Source organism: Fukomys damarensis, unplaced genomic scaffold, assembly GCF_012274545.1.
Source record: "Fukomys damarensis isolate Sample0158 unplaced genomic scaffold, DMR_v1.0_HiC HiC_scaffold_16, whole genome shotgun sequence".
In the NCBI taxonomy this organism is placed as follows: domain Eukaryota; kingdom Metazoa; phylum Chordata; class Mammalia; order Rodentia; family Bathyergidae; genus Fukomys; species Fukomys damarensis.
Window position 1 is genome coordinate 102,508,242 of NW_022900928.1, and position 24,826 is coordinate 102,533,067.

The 24,826-nt window shown below is 40.5% G+C and overlaps 1 protein-coding gene across 7 annotated transcripts in view; it reads left to right on the plus strand.

Moving 5' to 3' along the window:
• The window catches only part of Cdk15 (cyclin dependent kinase 15), a 99,921-nt gene extending 77,755 nt beyond the window's left edge, over nt 1-22,166 (plus strand). For 6 of the 7 annotated variants that reach the window (XM_033764537.1, XM_010616136.3, XM_010616138.3 and 3 more), the window contains 4 exons: nt 1,222-1,270; nt 5,719-5,858; nt 17,344-17,486; nt 19,742-22,166. In XM_033764537.1, the coding sequence (XP_033620428.1) occupies nt 1,222-1,270; nt 5,719-5,858; nt 17,344-17,453 (299 nt within the window). In that variant the 3' untranslated portion in view covers nt 17,454-17,486; nt 19,742-22,166. Of the gene's footprint in view, nt 1-1,221; nt 1,271-5,718; nt 5,859-7,841; nt 8,191-17,343; nt 17,487-19,741 lie in introns of those variants that run through there. The other variant, XR_004517515.1, reaches the window with a different exon arrangement.
• Nucleotides 22,167-24,826: the final 2,660 nt, after the last annotated feature.

Below are 24,826 nucleotides of genomic sequence, written 5' to 3' on the forward strand. Positions count from 1 at the left end.
CCCAAAAAAAAAAAAAAAAAAAAAAAAAAACTATATTTCAGGCCTAAGAATAGTATAAAGAAGATATACCATTTTAAATGAGAGTTGAAATACTCTTTTCTCAATCTGGATGAGAAATAAAGTGGAAATTTGATAAGCAGCATCATCTAGTTTCCTCCACACTTCTTGCGGCCCTTCCAGACAGTAGATATTCACTTACAGTTTCTGGAATGAAAAATTATGTCGTTGATTATGATTTTAATTGGGTTAGATGCAATACCAAAAGTAATAGAAACACATGTCACTAAATATAAATGTTGTAGAATGCTCAAAATGAAATTATAATTTCTATTATCACCAATTTTGAGCCAGGCAGGTTTCACTTCCATTTTTACCCAGCTGCATATAAAATTCACCCCCCTTCTTTTGCACCACCTTTGAGTCTTTGCAGCTTTGCCCCACCATTTGTCACATGACTTTTCATGTGCGTGTGCTTTGTTCTCCCAAATGAATTGTAAGCTCTGCAAGAGCGAGAGACTTTCTTTTGATTTCTTTGTCTTCTCCCAGCCCTTGGCACATGCTCTGCACACACTACATGTTAAATAAATGTTTGTTGGCTTGTGTGAATATTTAAACTATATTAGTTGGCCATGGCTGCTATAACAAAGAGCTACAAACTTGGTGGTTTAAACAGTAGACCATTTTCGTCTCACAATTCAAGGCTGGAAAGTCTGAACCAGAGATGTCTGCAGGGCCTTCCGTTGCCGGTGAAGGGACATCTCCCCCAGGTCCCTCTTCATGGCTGAGCAGGACTTGTAGATGGCCACCTTCTTATATTTCCACAGGTCATATTCTCAGATACCTGTCTACATCTGTATCTAAATTTTCCCTTTTTGTATGGATGCCAGTCAAATTGCATTTGTGCTGATCCTAGGGACTGCATCTTAACTAATTATAGCCACCACAAGTTTATTTCTATGTAACATCATCTTCTAAGGTGTTTGGAGCTAGGACTTCAACATAAGAATTTGAGGGGCACACAATTCAACACATCATCCTGACCTCCCAATGAATCATAAAAATTGCAAGTGAAAAAAGGCCTTAAAAATCATTGGCTAGCTTACTCCATACTTGAATCCTCTCATCCTGCGTCAAGCCAAGCATTTAGAATTTTAATAATATTTTTGACCGCAGTTGAAGAGTTGCTTTTGTTTTTTTAATGTTTGTCTATGTGCTTTCCAGAATGGTTCCTGATGCCTAAGCCTCACAGACTTCAGATCATATGCAACAGGTGAGCACTACTCTGGGAACTCTCCTCAGGCAGGGAGAAGAGACTTTTATCGACATCCTTCCACTGAACAACAGTCCCCAGAATCCTGGTCTGAGAGCGGGAACCCAGTAACTTGCCTCTGGGAGAGCCAGCCCCCTGGGACTGTGTTAGTTTTTCTCTATGAACCATTTTACTTTCAGTGAGTTTGGCCATTAAAATTGCTTTGTGTCCCTGAGCCATGCCCCAGGCCCTGAGAACACAGAGTGTTGGCCTGCAAGAAAACGTAGTGGGCTTATTATTCTCTGACACAGGGAAACCAAATAACATCATTGAGTGGCCATTGGAGGGGGAACTTGATTCATGGAGGTCATGCTTTCCCAGGCCCTCTCAACGCAGCCTCAGCTCAGACCAGGGCAAACTTTTATTACCAGCTTTCAACAAATCCCTAGTTTCTTTTGCAAAGTAAAACAGATAATAGAGACATTCCAGGAATAGTTAGCTAACTAAGCTGTGCCAGGCAACCTCCAGGCTAAGAAGAACCCAGTGTTTTCAGACAATGACCAATTACAATAACCAGTATTATTTGATCTAAGAGTAATTAGCCAAAGCTCTGTTCTTTTTGCTTCAGTGAGGAGGCAAAAAGGGCAGTAAGGAAAACATCAGAGACAGGGAAAAGGAGCTCAGATGTCAAAGAAAAACACACTCACAGGTGAGGAGAAGAGGAAGTCTCGCCAGCCAAGATCCTAACTGAAAATGTGGAATAGTTTAACCAAATGTCATTTGGCTTCTCCATGCACTGTTCAATGCTTTAAAAGGCTACAAAGGAGAGTAAAATACCCTGGAAACAGAACAACAGACTGACAAGGGATCTTTCATCGGAGGGACAGGGCTCTCCAGGGCGTGTCCATGCTCCACTCTTATTTGGAAAAGCACTATATAAGCCGAAACTCCCCATCATCCTGGAGACTGCTGTCATCATTTTACTCAAGATGTGCAGACTTTCCCCTGCCGGCAGAATCAGGCTCCCTAACCCCTAATTAGAGATACTTGAATTTTCACTCTGCCCTGTTGCTTTCTTTCATTTCACAATTGGCTTCCAAAATAAACAGCAACTCTGAATCTGCAAAGTATCTAATACTCTCTGCTGCTGCTGTTGCCATTGTCATAATAATGCCAGCAGTCTCCTGTTATCTCTCTACAAGGTCTTCCTTTCAGGGCTGAGCAGGACTTGAATCCTCTCCATATCACTCCGGCTTTTCTGACCCACAACTCTTAGCACCGTCTGTTTATGCCTTTGTCAGACATGGACTTCTCTCTGTGCAGACTCTCCACACAAGGAGTGACTGGAACTGTGCTAACACAGCAGCCACCAGTTACACATGGCTACTTAAGTTTTTTTGTTTTGTTTTGTTTTGTTTTGTTTCAGCTTTAATTGAGTTTACTGGTACATTTAGGGATACAGTACAGTTACATTCATTGTTGGGATCTTGTACCTCTACATGGCAAGTCTTGGTTCTCATTTTTTCCCCTTACCTCTGCCCTCCCTTCACCCCCTCCTCCCCTCCCCATCTACAAACACTTTATTTTCATCTTTTCATTCTCTCACATTTTTTTCTTTTCCCTTTTTACTCTTCCCCTACCCATCCCACCTTCCCTACACCTTTAGCTCCTTTCTTCCCATTTCTAAATGTTAGTAATCTTATTAGGATCTTATGCGTTGCTGCAGATTATTCACGCCAGGGAAACTATTCGGTATTTACACATGTGTGACTTATTTATTTCACTTAAGTTTAAATTATTCTAATTCCAGGGGTTCCACAGCCACATACTGGCTGTAGCCACTACAGCAGACAAAGCAGAAATAGACTCTTTCCTTCATTATGTGCTCAGCAAAGTGCAGCATTTATTATTTCTTTCAAGCCTTACGAATGTCATTCCTGGGTGAAAGAGGATGAAACTGAGGCTCAGAGAAGCTAAGTAATCTGGTCTTAGTCATCCAGCTGAGGAACTGGTGGAGCCAGGAATCATCTGGTGCACAGCTGTGTCTACGCCCTGTCAGGTGAATCCAGCTGCAAGTGCAAGTCGAGAGCAGCTGAGGTGTTACCAGCTTTTCCACACCACTCCCTCAGAGGAATAGTGGAACTGCGCATGCTCACGTGTGCGCAGACCAAGGCCTTGCTCGGATTCTACGGTAACCTCTTAAACTACACTCTCACTTTTAGGCTGAACAGCAGACTGTAGGACAACTTCTCTGACGTCGTTTCTTTCTACTGCTGGATATTTCTTACCATGGCCATCTACTTTACCTGTGCTAAACCCCTTCCCTTTTCTGTGGATGCCAGGGAAAAGGCTCATAGTACCAGCCTCATTCTATGCTGTGAAGGCCAGTAGCTGTGAAGGGGTGGGAGATTTTCATATTCAGAGTCAGGATGGTCCAAGAAATTAAAACTATCATGTCATTTCTCTGAGAACAGTCAGGTTTTACATGTGTTAAGAGACACACATGTAGACAATGTTTTACACATTCCCAAATTTTGGCAAGGCACGCTGTGCAGTCCTCTTTCAGGACACTGCTAACAAGCAGACATTCACCCCAGGCTCCTTTCTGTCCTAACTGACCTGAAAATTTGCAAGCACTAGGGATTTCCAAATTTCTTCTTTGCCTGTGAAACAAATTACTCCTGCCTTGAAGAGAAGCAATCTGTTTGCAGAAACAATTTTATGACATGGGAATCAGATACCTAAAAGTTTCTTATGGAAATTTTATGCAAAAATTAGACAGATTATAGCACAGGGCCTGAACTGCAGTGTTCCTTCTTGTGGCATGTAGAGAGAAAAAGTAGCTGTTATTTCTTGCTGTAAGTGGTTGTGTTTATTGGACTTTAAGTAAACCCCTCTACTGTTCATTTGATTTGCGGCCATACAATTTAATTTCTGAGTGTCGGTCGTGTGGCTAATTGTCCTGCAAGATCTGCACATTTTTCCCTCCGTATAAAGCTATTTGTGAGTTGTAGAGATGGTGCACATTAATGACTGGCACTAAATTGCCAAAAACTTTTAAGCATTGTAAGTAAATGTACAACATGAAGACCCTGAGATCCTGCAGAATCTCCTGGACCCAACCAATCTCTCCAGTTTCTCATCAGGCTCCTTTCCCTCTCTTTGTACCAAGCCCACCAAGAATCATCACTTCCCTCCTTTAAACACATTGTTCTCCCTTCCACCTTGAGCTCGGCAAGAGCACCAGACACCTCTGCGAGCCTGCCCCTCACTTGTTCCCAGTTTCTTAGCTCTCCGCTCTCAGCTCAGCACTTTCCCAAGAAAATCTTCCCTGGCCACCTCCTCCCGTTCTAGGTCACAGGTAAGAGCTCCCTTGGTTTGGCTGCTGTAACAAGAAACTTTAGACTAGATCATTTATGATCAACAGAAGTTGATTGCTCACAGTTCAGTAGGCTAGGATGGCTAAGATGGAGGTACCAGCAGTTCTAGGATGGGGCTCTGTGCCCCCTCGATGGTACCTCCTGGGGGTGCCTTCACAGGGTGGTTAAGGCTGCCTCTTTTATGAGACACTAATCCCATTCACAAAGGCTTCACCCTTACAACCTTATCGGCTCCTAAAGGTCCCACCTTTAATATCATTTGAACTTTGGAAGTACATAAATATTCAGACCAGAGCAAGGTCTTTACAGTTGTACTTACGCATTTATATCATTGGGTAAATGTTTGATTACTAGATTTAAGCGATCAGAAAACAGATTACCCTGTACCTTCCAGAGCTAACCACCTACTAGCACATAACAGTTTCTCAATAAATGGGTTAGCTCATGTCCAAATGTGTAATTCATGTAATTCAACATAAAGTCTACTTGAGGACTCTCATCTCTACTGGAATTTGGGCACTTAATTATCTCTCTTGCTCTACTCCATCCCAAGGAGAACCAAGAAAGCCATTTAGCTATTAACCTTGAGGCTGAGCTTTAGAAATGCTAAAAATAAAAATATTCCCTGCAAAGTTTCACCCTTCAGAATTGCCTCTCTCCCTCTGTTTCTTGCAGCCTTCTATACATGCTTCTTTCGAAGTCCAGAGCCTGGACCATATTGTCAGTCAAACTTTTCTGCTTGGTTGGGGCCACTGCATCCCTCCATGAAGAATTCTTAGTTATATATCTCTGTTTCTTCAGACAATTCCATGTCTCTTACATGTACACGGTGCCCAGAGACATGAAGGAGGGAAGGTTAACTAAACAAAACAGTGCTGAGATTTTCTCCTTCATCTTAGTAAGGGGACAGGTAAGAGTTTCAGTATGGGGATTATTTTTTGACTTGCCATCAAGTTTTGTAATCCCAGGAAAGTTCCATTTGAAACATCATTCTAAGTCTAGTCATTTTCTGATCTTTACTTTTCCTGCCTTTATTTTTCAGAATAGAGGCCTCTACAGAAACTGTATTTTTCTCTCCTGCTTTTCCAGGCTGGGTGAGGTTCCTGAAGCAGAAGACCTAGCCTCTCGGATGCTGAAAGGCTTCCCTCGAGCCCGTGTGTCCGCCCAAGAAGCACTTGTCCATGAGTATTTCAGGGCCCTGCCACCTCAGCTGTTCCAGCTTCCTGATGGTGAGGGAGGGAGTGTGTATGTGCACTCATGTGAGCTTGAGTGTGTATGTATACATATGATTTCTCTCAATGTTGAAGAATCATAGACTTTGCACCCAGAACTGAAGTTAAACATGAGTTTGTCTCTGAGAAGCAAGATGAGACCCAATGTTGCCTGAGTTTTGCATAAGAGTCCCTGAAGCTCTAAAGCACTGGTGAGGAGAGGTGGCTAGGATCCAGCATCTCACACATACACACACACACTCCCAGGAACTGGCCGAGATGTAATTTGCTTCTGACTTGTTTGCTTTTGCCAGCATCTGCCAGAAGAAGCAAAAGCAAAGTTTCTAACAAGCCCCTTCTCTCTCTCCACGGAGAGTAAGATGATAGGTGACACGGATATGCCAGAGAAGGGAGCTGGGCCTTCTTGATTGGTAATGTGATACTGCAGAAGGAAGTGCTGAGGTGGGGTCCTCAGGAAAGGAAGTGCCTTCTGAGGCTGGTTGCCCGCTGGAAACACAAGTTTCCCTGAAATCAGTCTTGCTGCCTGGGGCCTGAAGTCACCCTCCAAATCTGAGATCTACTGGTCATCATGTGGTCAGAGTTCTCCTCGTGTTTCTCAGTATGTGGATCCAAAGGACTCTCCAGAGGAAGGGGCAGCACAGTCCAGGCCTGAGCTGTTTGGAGGGGACTGTCAATATTTCTTTGAAAATATCCACCATTCAAATGAAACAGTTTTCAGAATCCTAAATTAGAGAAAGCAAGGCAAGCAGGAGAGTCCAGGAGCAGCTCAGACCGGAAAAGGAGACTAGGATGGGAGTGAGAGGGAGCAGGGATGGGGTGCGCTGAGTGGGGGTGGAGTGCAAGGGAAGGGGCTACTGTCCAAGAGGCATGGTCAGGTCTGACCCAGTTGCCAGTATTTACAAATGCAGCTTCCCCGTATCTAAGACAATGCCCTACAATAGCCCAAAACTCTTAGTTTGAGACTAGTTGAGGAATTTTATTATTAAAGTGAGCCCTTTAAGATGTCCAAAAAAAGCCATAATCATACAACTGAGGTTAACGTCTTAACTTAACCCTGTAAGAAGAGTCAGCCATTAGAATTTATTAAGTTGCCATTAAGTGTCAAGAACATATGAAGTGCTATAAAAAGTTGAGGGAAACAAGAGACTCGTCCTTGGCCTCAAGGATCTCACAGAGTGGGAGGAAAAGAGAGTGAGGAAGAGGAAACAAGGCATTCTCGTACACATATTAGCACAAATCATATCTAAACAGCTAAAATCTGTGCATAATCAAATGCAGATGTTCAGAGACTGTGTGTGCTAAAGGCAATTTTTTAGAGAAACAAAAATAATTCAAGTGATACGGATTAGAATGAAGGTGAATCTGAAGTGGAATTTGGAAGGGAGGGAGGGACAGGGTTTGGCATCTGGGTGGAAGGGCAGACCTTGCAGACAGACCTACTATTCTCCCTCCCTGACACCCCTCCCCCATTTCAGCCCTGGCCCCTGTTTTATTATCTGAACCCCCAAGATCCTTTTTGGCTTTCTTCTTCTGGAGTTAGAATTTCTAACCGTACCACATCATACAAGTGTAGATGCTTGGGTGTACACGCGTGCACACAAACACACACACACACACACACACACACATTCCTTTCTCTTTACTTAAAAAAGTCTTCTCCCATCAACCCTCCTCCAGGGTCTATTAATCTATACACCAAGAACTGCTGAAGATCTTCAAAGTTTTCTGAGCACCAGCTCTTCCCTTTCGAAGGGTAATTAGGAAGAAACAATCACTGTCCAAACTGATGTTATTAGAAACTTGGGTTTTGATTCTTCCCGAATGATCCAAATCAAAACCACCACCAGAGGGGCTCTGGTGCATGCATGCATGTCTAGAGGGTGTGTGTGTGTGTGTGTGTGTGTGTGCATGTTCATGTGTGTCTGTGTGTACTCGAGTGACAGAGACAGAATAATCTGTATTCCTTCTCTGTTCACCCAGCCACAGAGCCCAAATCTACTTTGACACTTTTAGAAAAATGAAAAGATGGAATCTTGCAGGAACCTGCCTGTGCTGGGGGAAGATGAGGAGTGCTCGCAGCAGGAGGGAAGTTGACTTTTCTTTATACATATAGGGGTTTTTCCATGCAGAGTTTAAATTATGCCTGATAAAAGGAGTTTCGTGGATGTTTCAGTTCTTTCAAATTCTCCTGGCTTCCTCCCAATTAAATGAGGTTTGTCAAAGCCACAGGGCTCTGCTGCTGCCGCCTCTGCGGACAAGCACTTCCTGCAGCGACATCTCAAATCCCTGAGGGAGAAGATGAAAGGGTTGGCGCCAAGAGACAGAAGGGGTGAGATGTGTGTGTGTGTGTGTGTGTGTGTGTGTGTGTGTGTGTTCATGAGCACGTGTGTGCATATGTTTGTGTGTGTACTATAGGGAGGGTGGAGAAATATATAGGGAGACAGATCAAAATTAGGATGTGAGACAAGTAGACAGGAAAAGCAAAGCTGCCAGAAAAATTGGAAAGAAAAATAGAGAAATGAAGAGAAGCAGCTGGAATTGATCTGTGCACCTTACCAACAGTAGCCTTGACCAAGGGCACATTATCCGTGGAAGATACATTCCCTGAGCCAGAAGTGCATCCCAGTTTCTCATTGCCCCTGGCAAAGAGCCTTTGTTAAGAGCCTCCTTCGTAGAAAGCACCAGTGGGCAATCACAGTTCCCAACCTGCAGGGACACGAAATCTCCTTCCCTAAGGTGCACTGCCTCAGGCATGAGAACTGTGCAAAAATAAGACATGCTCTTTAGAGTGCTGTATAAGGAGAGTTTTTCTGCCATAATTATGCAAGAAATTTTGCTTTCTGGTAGCATTTCAGTATGGGATCATTTAGAAGCTTGCATTTGTATCAGTTTATTATTCTGGTTTCAGGATAACAGAGTTGTCACTTTAAAATATATTCTGTTTCCCCTTTGATCTGGAAGATGCCAGCTCTTATTGTCTGCCCTCTGAAGAAGACAATTAAAGCATGAAACTTGTGCCTGGGAAATATGTGGAGAGCTGGGGCCAGCCTATATCCAAGCTGAAGAGTGATGTAGAAATTCCCCACAAAATGAAAGAATAACCCCAGTCCATCCATGTCAATTTTCATCATGTTAAGTCTTGAATGATACTTTCTCTAGGTTGTAGCTTGGAGCCAGAGGAAATTTATCAGGGAGTTATTTGCCATGAAAAAACAGGAATTCCAGGATTAGTTCCCTTTTGGGGGTTGCTCTTAAGTGGGAAAGCGTGAATATTGAGAATGGCAAGCATGTGGGAATGTCTGCCAAGTTCTAACATTTTTCCTCATTGACTCTTGAACACCTGAAGAAACATTTGTTAAAGGAGAAATTATTGGTAGTCCCTCTCCAAACATACCCAACAGCAAGCTAATTGCTTTTGCAGATGGCCAAGGGCGTGGCTTGCCTCACTCAGACACACACTTGCAGTCCTCGTGGCTAAGCCCGCAGTGCAGGACGTCAGCTGGGGCAGCAAGGACCTAAAATTAGGCCCTTGGCAACACTCTAATCTTAGTTGCAGGTTTAGCCTCTCCATTTAATTCCCTTTGCCCTCAGCATGAACTTGAGCTCTGGGAAAGGAACACTGTTTAATGATTTGGGGTAGGGGGAGAAAATCATTAAGCTGCCCCTTCTAAAAACTGGCTTTGCTGTTCTTACAGGAAGCCTTCCAAATGTTGCCCTTGGAAAGTTAAGACCAATTTTGGAACCTAGCCATATTGAAGTACACACACTGATCCAGAAAAGTATTTTTTTATCTTGGGCAGTAAATGCCACGTGATTTAAGAGTCTGGTCCTTAAGCCACGGTCCCTGATTGTCAAGACATCAAAGGCTGTCTCTCTTTGTGCGTTGGTTCCATTTTCTATCCAAATCCCAGGCTTCTGCCTCTACCATTCTTTCCTGGACTAAATCCTCCTTCTCTTTTAAAACGTGTCTTAGCATCTTAGAAAAAAATTTAAAACTTAAAAGCTTGCAGTTGTTTCACAAGTAATTTTGCAAAAATGTTGTGCCTCAAACTGTATTGTCACTACATACTCACACACACTCAAGGACAGAGGAAGGCACGGCATTTACCTTTGCCATTCATCACACCACCCTGATAGTTGTACTCTGATTGCTCTTGGGTAGGCTCCACTCCCTACTCATATTGCCCTGTTAAAATCTGAGCCATATCTGTTTTACTCCAATAAAAAAAAAAACTTTGGGACTTCTTTTAACATTATCTCTTTAATATATTTGAAGATGCCTATCACATCATTTCCCAATGGTCACTTTCCTAGGCTGAATTCCTTTAACCTTTTTTTTTTTTTAATTATTGTTTCCACATAGAGATTCTGTTTGTCCCACTTCTTTAGTCATTTTGGTTCATTGTTCTCTTCTGAATCTGTTCCAGTTATTTTTGCTTATCTCTAAGACTCTGGATCCAGCACAGACTCAACATAATGGGAGAACTGTGTTCCAGTTCATTTGCCAAAGATTTACTGAGTGTCTATTAGGTGATACTGAAAGGCACAAAAAATGCATTAGTCATGGATCCTGTCCTCAAAGAGCTTGCAGTCTTGAAGGAAAAAGATGAGTATGGAGACAGTTATAGGTCACAAAACATAAAAACTATTCTGAATGTATACAGGAGGCAGGATTAATATTGGCAGTGGGGATTCAGGATGATTTTGTGAGTAGATCCCAAAGGATGAGGAGTCTGAATGGCTGGGGAGAAGGAACATCCAGGGAGAGGAATGTCATGTTTCTTTTAACACCATCTAGTATAATTCTAAAGCTGTATTATTTTTAATAATAGGAGCACAATCTTAACTCATGTATTCTATAGTTTTTCCTTATCACTGCATATCTTTTTGTAACAATTTAAATGTTTTTAGATATGTACTGATGAATCTCAGTTTAACTCTGTATGTTTCTGCATATTTATTCTGTCTATTGCTTTTATTATCTGGTTTACTGAAATTTAAGCAGAGTAGGGATAGTGGGGAAGAGGGAAGGAAGATTCTAAGCCAGGTTTGTTGACTTTGTTCAGCTTCTAGGAATTTGCAACATTCCATTATCACCCTTTCCATCTTTTAAATCTTCTGTGCATCAGTACTTGAGAAACAAGATAGTAAGAAGCAAATTACAAAGTGGCTTTTATACTCAGAATTGTCCTCAGCCCATATCCTGATATGGTAGAGGAGATCTTGGATTCAAACATTGTTTATGGAGTTTCACAGAGTGGTATTGCTAGGAGATGTTGGGGTAAACCACATCCTCCAGCTCTTCCACACCTTTAAATTTGTAAAATATGTTAACATCATGGGCTGAGTCTTCAAGTAAAGATAAATCAGGAAGGAGTTAGAGACCCTTAGAATGGGAAAGGATTCTGGAGACCACTTAGACCATACCCTCATAATACAGTTACATCACTGGCACCTAAGGAAGAATCATAGTAACTGCCTTTATTTGGGCATCTGTGCATTTACATAAATTCTTATTCACGTTGACTGGAATGTAGCTCAGTGGTAGAGTGCTTGCCTCACATGCACAATCTCTAAGACTGAAAAAGAAAGCAAAAGGTCTCATTCAACCTGTATACTCATTGATGAGGATGAAATCACTATCCTCAATTACAGATTAGAAAACTAGAACTGAGAGAAACCAATTGCCACACAGCCAGTAAGTGGTAAACCCAAGACTAGACTTTACATCAGACTTCCAACTCACTCTCTTCCCACTGTTCAAGGCTCAAAAGGAGGTCTTTAAAAAAGACCTCACTGAAACTGTAGAGCAAAACAGGGATTAGAACCAAGGTCTTGATTCCCAGTACCTATTCTTTCCACCATCACAGGCTCCATGATTATTTTAAAGCCTTCCTGAGAAAGATTCCATATATCCCAGGTAACATGTTTAACCTTACAATTGAGAGACCAATTTTATATTTACTAGAGACTCACACCCCATTGCTACTGACCCCTTCCTTAATGCCATCTGATTCTAGTTTCTGTTCTTTCCTGGGGTTTTTTCTCCCTTTTTACAATAATATATACAATCACCCTTGGGTTTTTAAGATTTCTTACTCAATGGTGGATTTGTTTTTATTTCACCATATAACTCAGTCAGTCTCATAAGAAAAACATTAAGAATCAAATGGAAAATGGGGCATGGGCATAAAATAGCAATTTATTCAAAAGGAAAAAGAAGAGCATACCAACAGATGGAATAAATACACAGCTTTACCTGGGGTTAAACAAATACAAGTAGCTGTTAAATTAGCTATTTTTTCCCTTTAACCTAATGACTCCCAGTGCTGGTGAGGTTGTGGTAAAATGATTCTCCACTGACAGAAGTGTAAATGGAGGCAAGCTTTGCAAACTAAGATTGCAAACTTTATAAGGAACCATATAGTTAAATGCTCATACTTTCAGTCCTGGACAGTTATTTCTGGAAATTATTCCTAAAAAACAATTGAAGAGGGAAAAACACTAGACTAATATGTCCATTGTACTGGTGTCTATATTTTAAAATTATAAAATAAAAGATAAACAATTTAAATATTAAATACCAAATAACCTATTGGATAAATGTAGGTATTATTAAATCAGCATGCAACACTACATAACCATTTAATGTAACTAACAGGAGGGTGAAGCATTATGGAACTATTTCTGCTAGGATATGAGCTATAAGAAACTAGAATTCAAGGGTTGGGGATTTAGCTCAGTGGCAGTGTCTCTGCCTCATAAGTGAAAGGTCCTGAGTTCCATCCCTGATACCAGAAGAAAAAACAAAGCTAAAGTATGAACTATACGCTATAATAAGCCTATGGAGATTATTGTGCATATTAACAAAAATGAAAGGTAGTACACAAGATTAAAATGTTCTAGTTTAGAGGGATTAGAGACTATTTTTTCTTTCTAAAATCTTTAATGTTAGTGTTCTCTTTATTGTTTAAAAGAACGAGTTAAGATGACACAGAACATTATTCTAGAAACATTTAGCTCTTGGAATGCAAGGATCCATGTAAGTGCGGTCCTGGGAGAGAAGGAGAGGTAGGGGGAGATGAAAAGATCATGTGCTTTAGTGGGAAAGTATCGTAGAGTACTTTTTTTTTTTAGTGTGTTCAGTACCCATAGAGCACTCTGTGTTAGTCCGGCAACTTTAACTTAAGGTACTGTGCGAACCTTTGGGCTTTGAGAACAGGAAGCCTCTCTACACACATATGAGCTAAAATCACCTTCATCATAAGGAAGTGTGCACTCTGAATAATTACATGCACTGAGCAACTCCAGCTGACCGGCTGCTGACTTGTAAGAGAAGTGCTAAAACTACATGACCAGGGAAATGGCAAGACATTTGGAAAGCACAGTTTAATTTCCAAGATTGCTTTCTGACTTGTGCTTTCTCTTTGCGCCATTACAGGCTCGCCTAAGAGATTTGATTAACTTGTTTCCTGTGAAAGGTTATTTAGCCCCTCAATCTCATTAAGTCACTTTCTGCACTTCAGTGCACCCGCCTTCTCCAGGTTATCAGTCAGGAAGAGTAAATGGAGACACCAGGATCAGATTTCTAAAGGAAGGAAAGTTAAAGCAAAGTTTGAAAGGGGTGACAGTCAGCAGCCCTGAGCTTAGGAACTCAATTAGACTGAAAGACAACTAACTGTCTCATTATCTCATTCTGAAATGATCTAAGTACATAAGAATCTAAAAGTCTTAAATAAACTTGTCCTATTGACTGTCTAGATGCCTGAATTTTTCTTCTCAAAAAAATTTTAAACACCCACTTTCATATGTATTTATTCAAAGTGCAAAGCAGCTGCAATAATTATGTTGTCAGATTCCGTCTGTTAATGAGGAGTCACCAGAGTAGATTTTGCATTTGTGAGGTTGCTGAAAGGAAGCAGCTCTACAGCTTTTTACTTTCCTCTTGTTCCCCGCTTTTTCCTTTTTCTAAATTGGGAAGGAGAGTCTGCCAGTCCTTGGCCAAATGTACCCATTCTCCCCCCCGCCCTCATCCCTCTCTTGCTTTCTCCCTCTCCTCTTCTCTGTCTCTCCCTTCCTACCCTTCTTTCTCTCAAACTATTGCTGCTTTGGAAGGACAAGGAAGCCAGAGGTGAAATCCCCAGCTTTTTGCGCCAATATCCCTAAGGCAAGTGGAGCCTTTTCCCTTAGAGACATCCCCAAGGTGGTTTGGGTTTGAGTTAACATCCTTTTCTTTTTTTCGTTCTGGGGATTGAACTCGGTACCTTGCACTTGCAGGGCCGGCATAGCACCACCGAGCTAAATCCCCAGCCGTGGGTTTGAATTGATTTGATAATCATCTGTAAAATGTACACACTGTTTATTTAAGCTTTTTAACTGTTTGTGCTATGATATGAGTAAAAAGAAAGTAAACTGCAAAAGCACATATCATAATGTCCTTGTAAAAATGTCTTATGCACATCAAGAGAACTTGATGTCTGCCCTTTGCAGCCCTGAAAAAATGTAATTCCAAGCCAAGGAAGTTGGGCCACAAGCTATCCATAGTACTCAAGAAGGCTGGGCCAACCCCATTGCAGGTTTATTTCTTCCATATGGGTGTAAGCAGCTTCCGGAAAACAATATCATTAAGGCATTTTATGCTTTTGGTGAACCAAACATAGAAGTGAAATTGTGAGACATTTTGAGCAACACAGGTTTATACAGATTGTTTCTTTCTTTCTTTTTCTTTCTTTCTTTTTCTCCCCCCACCCCCGCCCCAGTACCAGGAATCGAACTGAGGACCTTGCATTTGCCAGACAGGTGGCCTACATCCTACACCACTGAGCTACATCCCCTGGCCCCGTACAGATTGTAAGCCTTAGAAAGGAATGTCCAAGTGGCTGGGTGCCCTGAGCAAGGCTTGTGGGTGTGCTTTTGTGATGGTGTGACTTCTGCTCTTGCTACTTTCCCAGATGCTTGATGCTAAGATTTGTAACAATGGCTACTATTTATTGAAAACATACTGTGTACCAGGAACTACACAAGGTATTTTGCATAGATATGCTTTAAACTCACATCAATCTTCTAGGAAGTTTCATTTTCCCCATTCACAAATGGTAAAACTATTAACTTTTGGAGGACATGGTCCATCACTCTAGTTTAGTAAGCACTCAGGAGCAAGAGGCACTTGATAAATATGAGCATTTATGAAAATGCACACTGCCAGGGTGCTCAGCTAACCAAGTCCCTAACTGACAAATGATTTAATTTATGATTTTTTTTATTTTTTTGTTGGTGGGGATGATGTAGGACCTCCAAATAATATACAGGGCATATTATAACTCCCAATCTGTTCAATGTCTGATATGCCAAGTTTGTATTCTCTAAAATTAAAGAATAAGTTCTAGGAACAATGGAGGTTAAAATAGGAAATATTTATTAAGAAAAAGACAGGAATCTGTCTAAGAAAGACAGAAGGAGATCCAGAAAGTGGGTTGCCCATGAGCCCACTTCTCAAAGAAATTTTATAGAGCAAAATCATGAGATGGGCATAAGGTGGGATAAAGCTATGGTCAACTAATGAGATTATAAGTACAGACACTTTAGCACTATTGATCCATTGGGGAAGCAAGTCACACAGCAAGTGTGCATGGAAAGAAAAAGGACCTTTCCTGAAAGGGATGGATTAAGGTCTTGGTCTCCCATCCAGGTGATTGATGTGTATTTAAAACATCAGACATTATTGTTTACCCCTGGGGAAGTATGTGTAGTCATTTCATCTTTGTCTTGAGGTTTGGCCTTTAATGAATTTGTCTCCACCCAGCACCTGTGCTCTTATCTTCTTCACTGATTCCTTTGAGGACCTATCACTGTCTGATTGCCTATAATATTTCTAACTAACTTAGCTGACTATAATAGTATGAAAGACATACACGCATTCAGCAGAAACTTTATAATGGATCCCCTGTGCCCGAAGATTGCTCAGCTGTGGGTCTTTCACTGATCACACAGAACAAAAATATTCAGGAAAAAAATTCCAGTTGGACTAAACATATACTATTTTTTTCCATTATTCCTTAAACAATACAGTACAATAACCATGTACATAGCATGTGCATTATATTAGATATTATAGGTAACTACAGATGACTTAAAGTATATAGGAGGCACTGGGAGTGGTAGTACACACCTGTAATTCCATCACTGGGAAGGCTGAGGCAGGCAGACTGCCAGGAGCTCAAGGTCAGTTTAGACTGTATAGGGAGAACTTGTCTCAAAAAAACAAGAAAGAAAGAAAGTATACAGGAGGATGTGCATAAGATAAGTGCAGATACTATGCAATTTCATTTAAGGGACTTGAGCATACTTGGATTTTGGTATCTGAAGGGCTCCTTGAATCAAAGGACGACTATACTTTGAATTTTGAATGTCATTCTTATCTCAGGCCTATGACACTCTCTGTCCATGCTGGGCAGGAAGAGAGAGCCACAGCTCCTAGTCAACCAAGCAGTCATGAGGGGAAGCAGCTGATCCTCCTCAGTGTACTGAGGACTGTATTACTAAGCTCTGATATTTGCTAGGTTGGCTGCATTAAGTGCATTTCAAACTTAAATTCTTTCTTTTTCTTTCTTCCCTTTTCAGAGGTAAATATTTTGCCTAGGGACTTTGAATTTTTCAACTTTTAATGGATTTATTAGAACATAACCCCATACTAAGTCTAGGAGCATCTGTACATGAATCAGAAGTGAAATATGTATACACATATACACACATATATTTCAAACTAGGTTATTTTTTAATTTACAAAAGGTGTGCTTTAGAGTCGCTTTACATAGGATTGCTTAAAATACCTAAAAGGATTTTAGAATTTCCCAAATCATATCCAGCCCTGTATAATGCACATTGTCTCTCATCGTGGGGACTACACTCCCTTCACCATCGGCTCCAATCCCTTTTCCAACTTTATCTTCTCATCTGTCACATTCTGACCTCACGGGATTGCTTGGAACTCTCCCAATGACTTCCTTCTCCCATACCTCTGTTCCTGATAATCCCTCAGCCAGCAATAAGCTCCCCAGAAGCCCTTAACTATTGAGTGCATCGTCACCTTCCAAGACTCAAAAGGGCACCTTATCTGTGTTTCTTCCATGCTCTGTAGAAGACCCAGGCAGAGGGGCAATATAATTGTTTGTTTGAATCTAGTTTTGTCCCTTCTATATGTGTGTGGGTCCCAGTTCTTACTGTTTATACCATATTCAAAGGCTAGCTTGAGTGTTCATTTGGTAAATATGCATTGAACCAAGCCAAATAGGAAGCATTTGAGAGCTATTAGTAATTTAGTAAGGTGAGTCACCACTGAGTCCCTATAAAGTATTAATAAATGAGTCTGGCTCATAGTTTGATGTCTTTCGAGGTGACAAATGTTATGATAGACATAAAAAACTACCCTGTAGAAGATTCCAGGAAATAATATATTGGTGCTCTTCTTTTTTCCTCCCTGCAGAAGAGTCTTTGTTTACAGTGTCAGGAGTGAGGCTAAAGCCAGAAATGTGTGACCTTTTGGCCTCCTACCAGAAGAATCACTGCCCAGCCCAGTTTAGAAAATGCTGGTGAAAAGAAGGAGTGAGGTCATCAATATCCTTCCAGGTAAGTGGTCCCAAAAGTGAGAATCCTTATGGACAGAATAGAAAAGTTATTGCTGCTAGGTAGTTAGAACACTCTTTACCAGTTCAGAGCACCTCTGTTCAGGGTCTAGCTCTTTATCTCCAGTTCTGGGGACAAGCAGCCTAGCTCCTTAGAACTCCATTTCCTAGGTTGAGGAAAAGGAAAATAATGTGTCTCACTTGTGTCTACCACTCCCAAAGGTGTGATAGGACTCCAAGGACAGAACTTACAGATCATTGTGAGACCATCATCCCACACAGGTGAAACAAAGCAATAGAGCTGACACTGTTTTCCCTTTATTAGGTAGTTCTCTCTGTCAGCTGACAAGATAAAATCACAGGAAGGGGCAAGCAGCACCCCTTGGGCTGCTTGCCTGAGTTGGGTGGGGGCTTCCTAGAATGCACACTATTCATTGCTGAAATTGGCTCAGTCTTCAATAAGCCAGGATATTTGGTCACCTCGGTGGTACAAATTACCTTCCAAGGTAATTTTGAGGAGGAAGAGCTTCTGTAGAGGATTTTCCCAAACCTACTATACTCTAAAAGAAGAAGCTGTGTTAGCACGCATGGAAAACCAGGTGAAACAACCGCAAAAGCCACCATAATGCAGAAGACCTAGATGTCACATGAACACTTCCCATACAGGCCCTCTGTGATAGGTAAAGGGGTAGAACCCATGTGCAGGACCAGCCAGCCCTTAGGGGACCCTAGCTGGATCCCAAACCACAGACACTCTACTGTGACACTTGGCACAACATGGCATGCTCCCTCACAGAACTTTCAGGCCTAGCCTTGGCATATGCTCTATACACATTCCCAGTGTCACTCACAGGGCAGGAGCCAGCTCTTTGGATTTCTCTTTTTCTTTCTTTTTCTCTTGGCTCTCTATCTTTGTCACTATACATATCAAAGATGGCTGCTTTCTGGCTCATCTACAATATGACTTCAAAGAACAGGAAAATATAGGATTGCAGTTGTTCCCCAGAGCATTTTATGAAATATCCAAATTTATATTTTGACAATATACAATTGGCAATACAATAATATGATATTCTCTAAGCACAATATTTTATAGAGCAGAGTTTTTGCTGTGTAATTATTGCCATTTCTAATCAACTACTCTTAAGAGAAAAAAGAACTTTTACTATAGTCTAAAAATGTAAGGGTTTGCCCTTTATAAAATTATCAAGGATCCTAACAAAATAGGTCTCAGGTCATGGTAATTCATAAGCATTATTTCTATTGTTGCTGTTATGGTTTGTTTTTTTGTTTGCTTGTTTGTTTGTTTTTTGTCCTACTTAGCATCCAGGAAGTAGGGAGAACCTTGCTTTTCTGTCTACAATGACCTTTGACAAAGAATTGTTACCTGTAGACATATATTGGTGATGAAAGAACAGTTAAGTGACATGCGCCAAGCTTGGTGCCTGTGCAGCAAATTGAAGGAGGCAGGAGACAGCTTTAGCCTCCATTGGAGTAATCTTGTGATGTCCCTAGGCCTCAATACTAACATAAGGAGATAAAACCAGTAGGAGATGAACCACAAGAAGGAAATTGCTAGCACAATTAAACTGTTTAATAAATGTCTTGGGATCCACAAAAAAAATCTCAGAGTGCTAGAGTTAAAGAGAGACTGAAAACTGTAATCACACAGACACTAGAGGCCTGTAAATCTTTTCTACTGAATTGAATTTATGTTAAAATATTCATTTCTCAGGAGCGTAAAAACATAAATTGGGGTATTAGGACTTGGTAAATGGCAGCAGTTCCTCAAAATTAGGACTCATGATAAAGCCTCTAAAGTCAGTTTCAGACATGAGGAAAAAATGTACACTGGTGTGCACAACAGAAATAGAGAAGAACTAAAATTTTCTGGATGAATAGCATGTGTCAGGCACAGCCATAGGCACTTTTTGCATATTGTTTCAAAGATTGGTATGTTTTGAACAGTGAGTTGTGGTGAATTACAGCTGTGCTTTGTACACTTGGAGGTAGATTTTTACTTATTTAGTTATTTAAGAAATGCTGGGCATTGAATGTAGGACCTTGTGCATGCTAGGTGATCCCTCAACCACTGAGTTACTCCACAAGCTTGGGATTTTTTTTTTTTAAACTTTCTCAGTTCCTGTTAGCAGAGATAAAATACTCTGTCTCTTATGCTCTGTCACCCTTTCTATCAGTGTGTACAATTCCACAAACAAGTCTATTTTTTTCATTTTATTTATTTTTATTCCCTTCCAGGACCACATTCGTGCTGTTTCAGTTTTCATTCGCTGCAGCTTACTATGAAGCTTCGGATCTAACACCACATGTACCAGAGGTTAAATATACTATCACCTCTAACCTGGAATATTTTCAATATGATGTTCAAGACACTAATACATAATACTTGAAAAAAGTCAACGCAAGGCTATTGTTGCTGCCTAGAATTTAACAGTGACTGGCTCAAATATTGCAAATAACCTGAGAAGAGGACTTGTGAACAATTGCATCCATCTTGATAGAGAGATCTCTGCACCACGAGATGGATTTCCCAACAGGAGAGATGGGAGACTGATAATTGAAGGACTTTGAAGACAGAGTTGGTTCTTACAGAGGCCTGTTGCTCTTGCATTCACTTACAATTTTCCCCAACAAAAGAACTTCTGTAGCAAGGAGAGGATTAATCTAAAGTTTAGAAAATCTAAAGAAGATGGTCAAAAGGACTTGCTTAAGACTATTTCTTATGATTTCCTAGGGGGTACTTCTTCACTAAATGGATTTTTAGAATACATTACCACCCCATCCTGTCTAGGTTTTAGGAGTTGAGATTGAGCTGCTGGTTAGAATTAAATTTCAGCCTGTCTCCTTCTACTGAGTCCTAATTGTGGGAATAGCAAAAGGGATAAGGAACCTAAGCTTCCATTTGATGATGCAGACACTGAATAGACAGATAAAAGCAAAGAATTCCAAAGATGTAATTCAAGCCCTGTTGCACCATCAGACACACATGTGTGCACACACACAACCCTCAAGAGAAAAGGGAGAACTGTCTGTGCCATTGTCTACAATGACTCTTTCTGAAAGAAGCCAAGGAAACTCAAATTACTTCTGTCAAGGGATTATCTCAGGAAATGTAGTAGCTTAGAGACCTCTACATATCCTTTAGAAGCACAAAAGGAACCAATTAAGAGAGAATTAAAAAATAGTAACTATCCACCCAGTGTCTCAGTGAGAAGAAGGAAAGACACATACAGACAGTCCAAAGAAGTCTGCCTTCATGAGTATTGATAAGGCATGGGACAAAGACTTCCCAGATGTCCCTGAAAGATGAAACAGTGGGCTGAATGCAGGTAGATAAGTGCGCTCAGAGAACAATGGCTATTCAACCTGGAGAACAACTGAAAGTGCTGTGTACAGGATTTAGATTGAGTCCCGTTGTGATTCAATATTTGTTCTGATTTCAAAACTGCTTGAATAAAACCAAAGAAGGTGCACAACTTAGTCATACAACTACTTAAAAAATTATGATTGTTATTAATTTATCACTTGCACATTGTGAAAGAGGAAATAAAGGCTTGACCAAGTTAACTCCTCAGTGGTATTGTGCTAGAGTTCAAATGAAAAGCTCTGTGATCTTTGCAGTAAACTAATACACACCCACCAGATTTGTAGGATACACAACTCTTGAAGAGGCAACTGATATTTATCTTTGGATCATAATTCAAAGAATTACGACCTGGCTAGAAACTAATGATCCACAAGCCAGAGAAATAATTATTTTTATCAAATTTTATCTGATTTTAAATCTTACAAGTTGATCTTAAAATATCTACAACTTAAGTAAGGCTGAGACTTAGTAGAAATTGGAAATTTTAAGTACAACATGAATTAATAGCAGAATATCACTGTCCCCAAAAGATAATGCTAACACTTCCCCTCTACATAAATGAAGAACTAAGATCATGTCTCAGAGGAGAACAGCTTACTCTTTACATTTAAATGATTACATTCAGCTCCACACATCGTATTTTAAAAGAAACATCATGTTGAAATAAATATTGATTGTAGACCTATTAGTTTGTCGGTCTAATCCTCCTTAATCCTCTTAACGAGACTCCAACATCAGTGCGGTGAGTCCCCATTTCACAGGGAACTCTAAGAAGCCATGTAAGAGGCTAAGATTTGATGCGCACACTCTGGCCCTAAAGTCTGCTCTCCCCAGCCTGTCTCTACCTCTGCATGCTCAGAAGATGGTTACCAGAAGAGATGACCTGTGGGCCGAGACATAGGGAAGAAGAGCTGCAGAAAGGGAAAACCTTGGGGTCAGACATCCTCTTTTCAGAACACTAAGGGCTGTCACCCTCTTCTGGATAGCCACAGAGCGAGGACAGATTGCAATCTCCAGGGTGCTAATTCTGATGCAGCAGCAACATTCAAGATGAAACAACAGTAGACTGACATCCCACACAGTAGTAGACATCCTCTGCCTCCCAAAATATAGAGAGCTACAGAAGGGATTCCAGGATCAGAGGTTAGAAGGGCTTACCTCTAACATCCCATCTAATAACAAGGTTTCCTGATAGTGACTTTTGGACAGGCTATACTTGGAATAATTCTGGTAAGATCCTATTATTGCAAGGATAGATTCTTTTTTTTTTTTTTTTTAATGATATTGGGGATCGAACTCAGGTCCTTGTGCTTGTGAGGCAGGCGCCGAAACACTGAGCTAAATCTCCAGCCCAATTCATTTTATTTTTTTATCTAAGGGCTTTTCAAAAATCTGACAAAATTAACTTCTTTATAACAGAAGATAAATTATGCTCAAATTTCCTTTTTATTTTCTCCTTCATTTAATGGCTTTGCCTATTCAAAACCTTAATAAAGCTTGTATATGTTTCTAAAATATCATTCAAATCTTCATTCCCCAATTTTATACAATGAGCACTCCATTGTTTCACCTGCTCTAGTCTGGGTGTGGTTCATCCCCCAAAGTCCATGTGCTGAACTCCTCCTCCTCCTCCACCAGTCTGCAGCTGCAAGCCAGTGGCCCTTTCTCCCTAGCCATGTTCTATTTGTTCTTGTTCTTTTTTCCATACATGGTGTGCCAATGCTTTATGTCTATTGTGTATTTTCTGTCTTCCCCTGTAAAAAATACACCCTAAAGGAACAAGGATTACGATGTGTTCTACTCAGTAATGTATGCCAAACACCTGAAATTGTGCACAGTCATGCTTACAGAGATTTTGTGGAAAAAAATAAAGAAATGAATGAATTTGTGAAGTTTCAGAGATTGAAGGAAACAAGATTAAAAGTGTGTATAGGCCTGGGAAAGGACAAGTGATATGTGTTCTCAGAGAAAGAAGAAAAAGAAAAGTGCACTTATAAAATTATCAAAAAGCCACTGAGTGGCTGTGCAGAATCAGGAGCCAGATTGCTTTTGTTCATCTCTGGCTTCTGGCTTCTAACCATACGACCTCAGGCAAAACACTTCTCTCCACTTTCACTTACTTCTTGGTAAGACACAGATAATAACAGCATCTAACTCCGGGAGTTGTTTGTGTGGATTGAAGGAGTTAACGCATTTAAAGTATCTAAAGCAGTGACTGGAGCACAGTAAGCACTCTAAAAATCAACCGGTATTGACGGTGGTGGTGGTAGACATAGCAAAGCAAAAGAAAAAAAAGGAACAGAGGAGTTAAACGTGCCAAAGACCATGGGGTTTCTTCTGGCCAAGAAAGGTAGGATGATAATAAGAAATCAAGTTAAGTTCCAGAGTTAGATTGAGTTTCTGGTTGGTGTGGAATGGCTCAGGACACCCAGCTCAACTTCTCTTTGTAGCTCAAGGGAGCTGCTAGTTATGGTTGCAGGCACTTTATAATGAGGTGTACTTGGGGCTCACTGACCTCCTGCTTTAATGAGCAGGTTCAAATCTGAGGATATGTGCTTCAAAATATAAACACTCTTCCTTATAGAAAAATTACAATTTTTACAAATTTATAAAATATAAAACTGGCAATTTTTTCCACCCTGAGATCTTTTGGGTTTTTTAGATTTGTAGTATTTTGTAATTTATTATGTTTAAGTAATGTTTGGGACATGATCTAGGAGATTTGAGGCCAGGAGACACAAAACACCAAGCTAACAGCACTAACAGAGACCATGACAATGGTTGTGATGGGCCACACATCTCTGGAAAAAACAATTCCCCAAAAGGGTGGCTGAGGAAGGCAGATAAAAGACTGAAGTTGGGTCATGTGACAGGTGTCACTTGAGTAGGATACTGGGGGCTGGAGATAAAAGCCCACTCCTCCTGGTCACATGACCTAGCTTCATTACGATCCCAGTGGGGGGTTAGAGAGTCTGGATGCCATTTTTACTTATTTATTTATTTGTGTTTTTTCCCCTTATTCTGTGATAATGAGAAAATGTTTAAACTCCCATCTCTGTGTTTAAACATTTCTCCCTGCTGACAGCAGCGGGATACCCCTTGATCAACTGTCAGGTTGGAAAGTGCAATTTTTCTGGAAAGTAAACAGCATGTTAGCTGGTTGGAAATAATTTTCTGTTTATTGGTAGCTGTTAGTCTAGGAGTGATGGAGCCCTGTGACAGCACTTGTCAAGTGAAGAATAAGAAAAGAGTTTGGAAATACTTTCAAGACATAGCCCTGACGATAGACCCTTCCTATTTTTTTTTAATAGAAATATACTCGTAAAAAGTTAAAGTAAAATGGGCAAAAAAAACAAAAAAAACTTTTCCAGTATTACCAACTCTTGGAGTTCTTGTGGCAAAACTGATACAAAAATCTATGAATGCTGGAATCAGAGGGTCCACAGTCACTTGATCCATTTATTATACCATGAGAAACTGAGGCTCCCACAAATACCTGGACTCATCTCAAAAGTAAGAGGAAAACAACAACTATCACCATAACAAAGAAATGAAGATTTTGTAAAATTTGTGTGTGAAGATCAATGGAAAAAATGATAGAGGCAGTTTAAAACTTTTGATGTAAGCATATGTAACAATGTTTAATGATGTATTATCTTTTTGTAGTAGCTAAAAAGATATTATGGTAGTCTTTCACTGATATTAAACATATCATCAGGAAAATGTTATTAATAGAAGTAACATTTTAAAACTATAGATAGTCATAAGTCTGTGCCTATATGTCAACAACACTTGCTGTCTTTCACTGAGATCATATTGTAATGACATTTTGCTTTCTTTTCCAGAATCAGCCAAGCTCCTATAGTTCATGTTCTATGTGGATAATGTCGGAATCATATATGCATGAAAAGAAGCCAACCAGATTTAGGGTCAATAATACCTATTTTATGGAACAA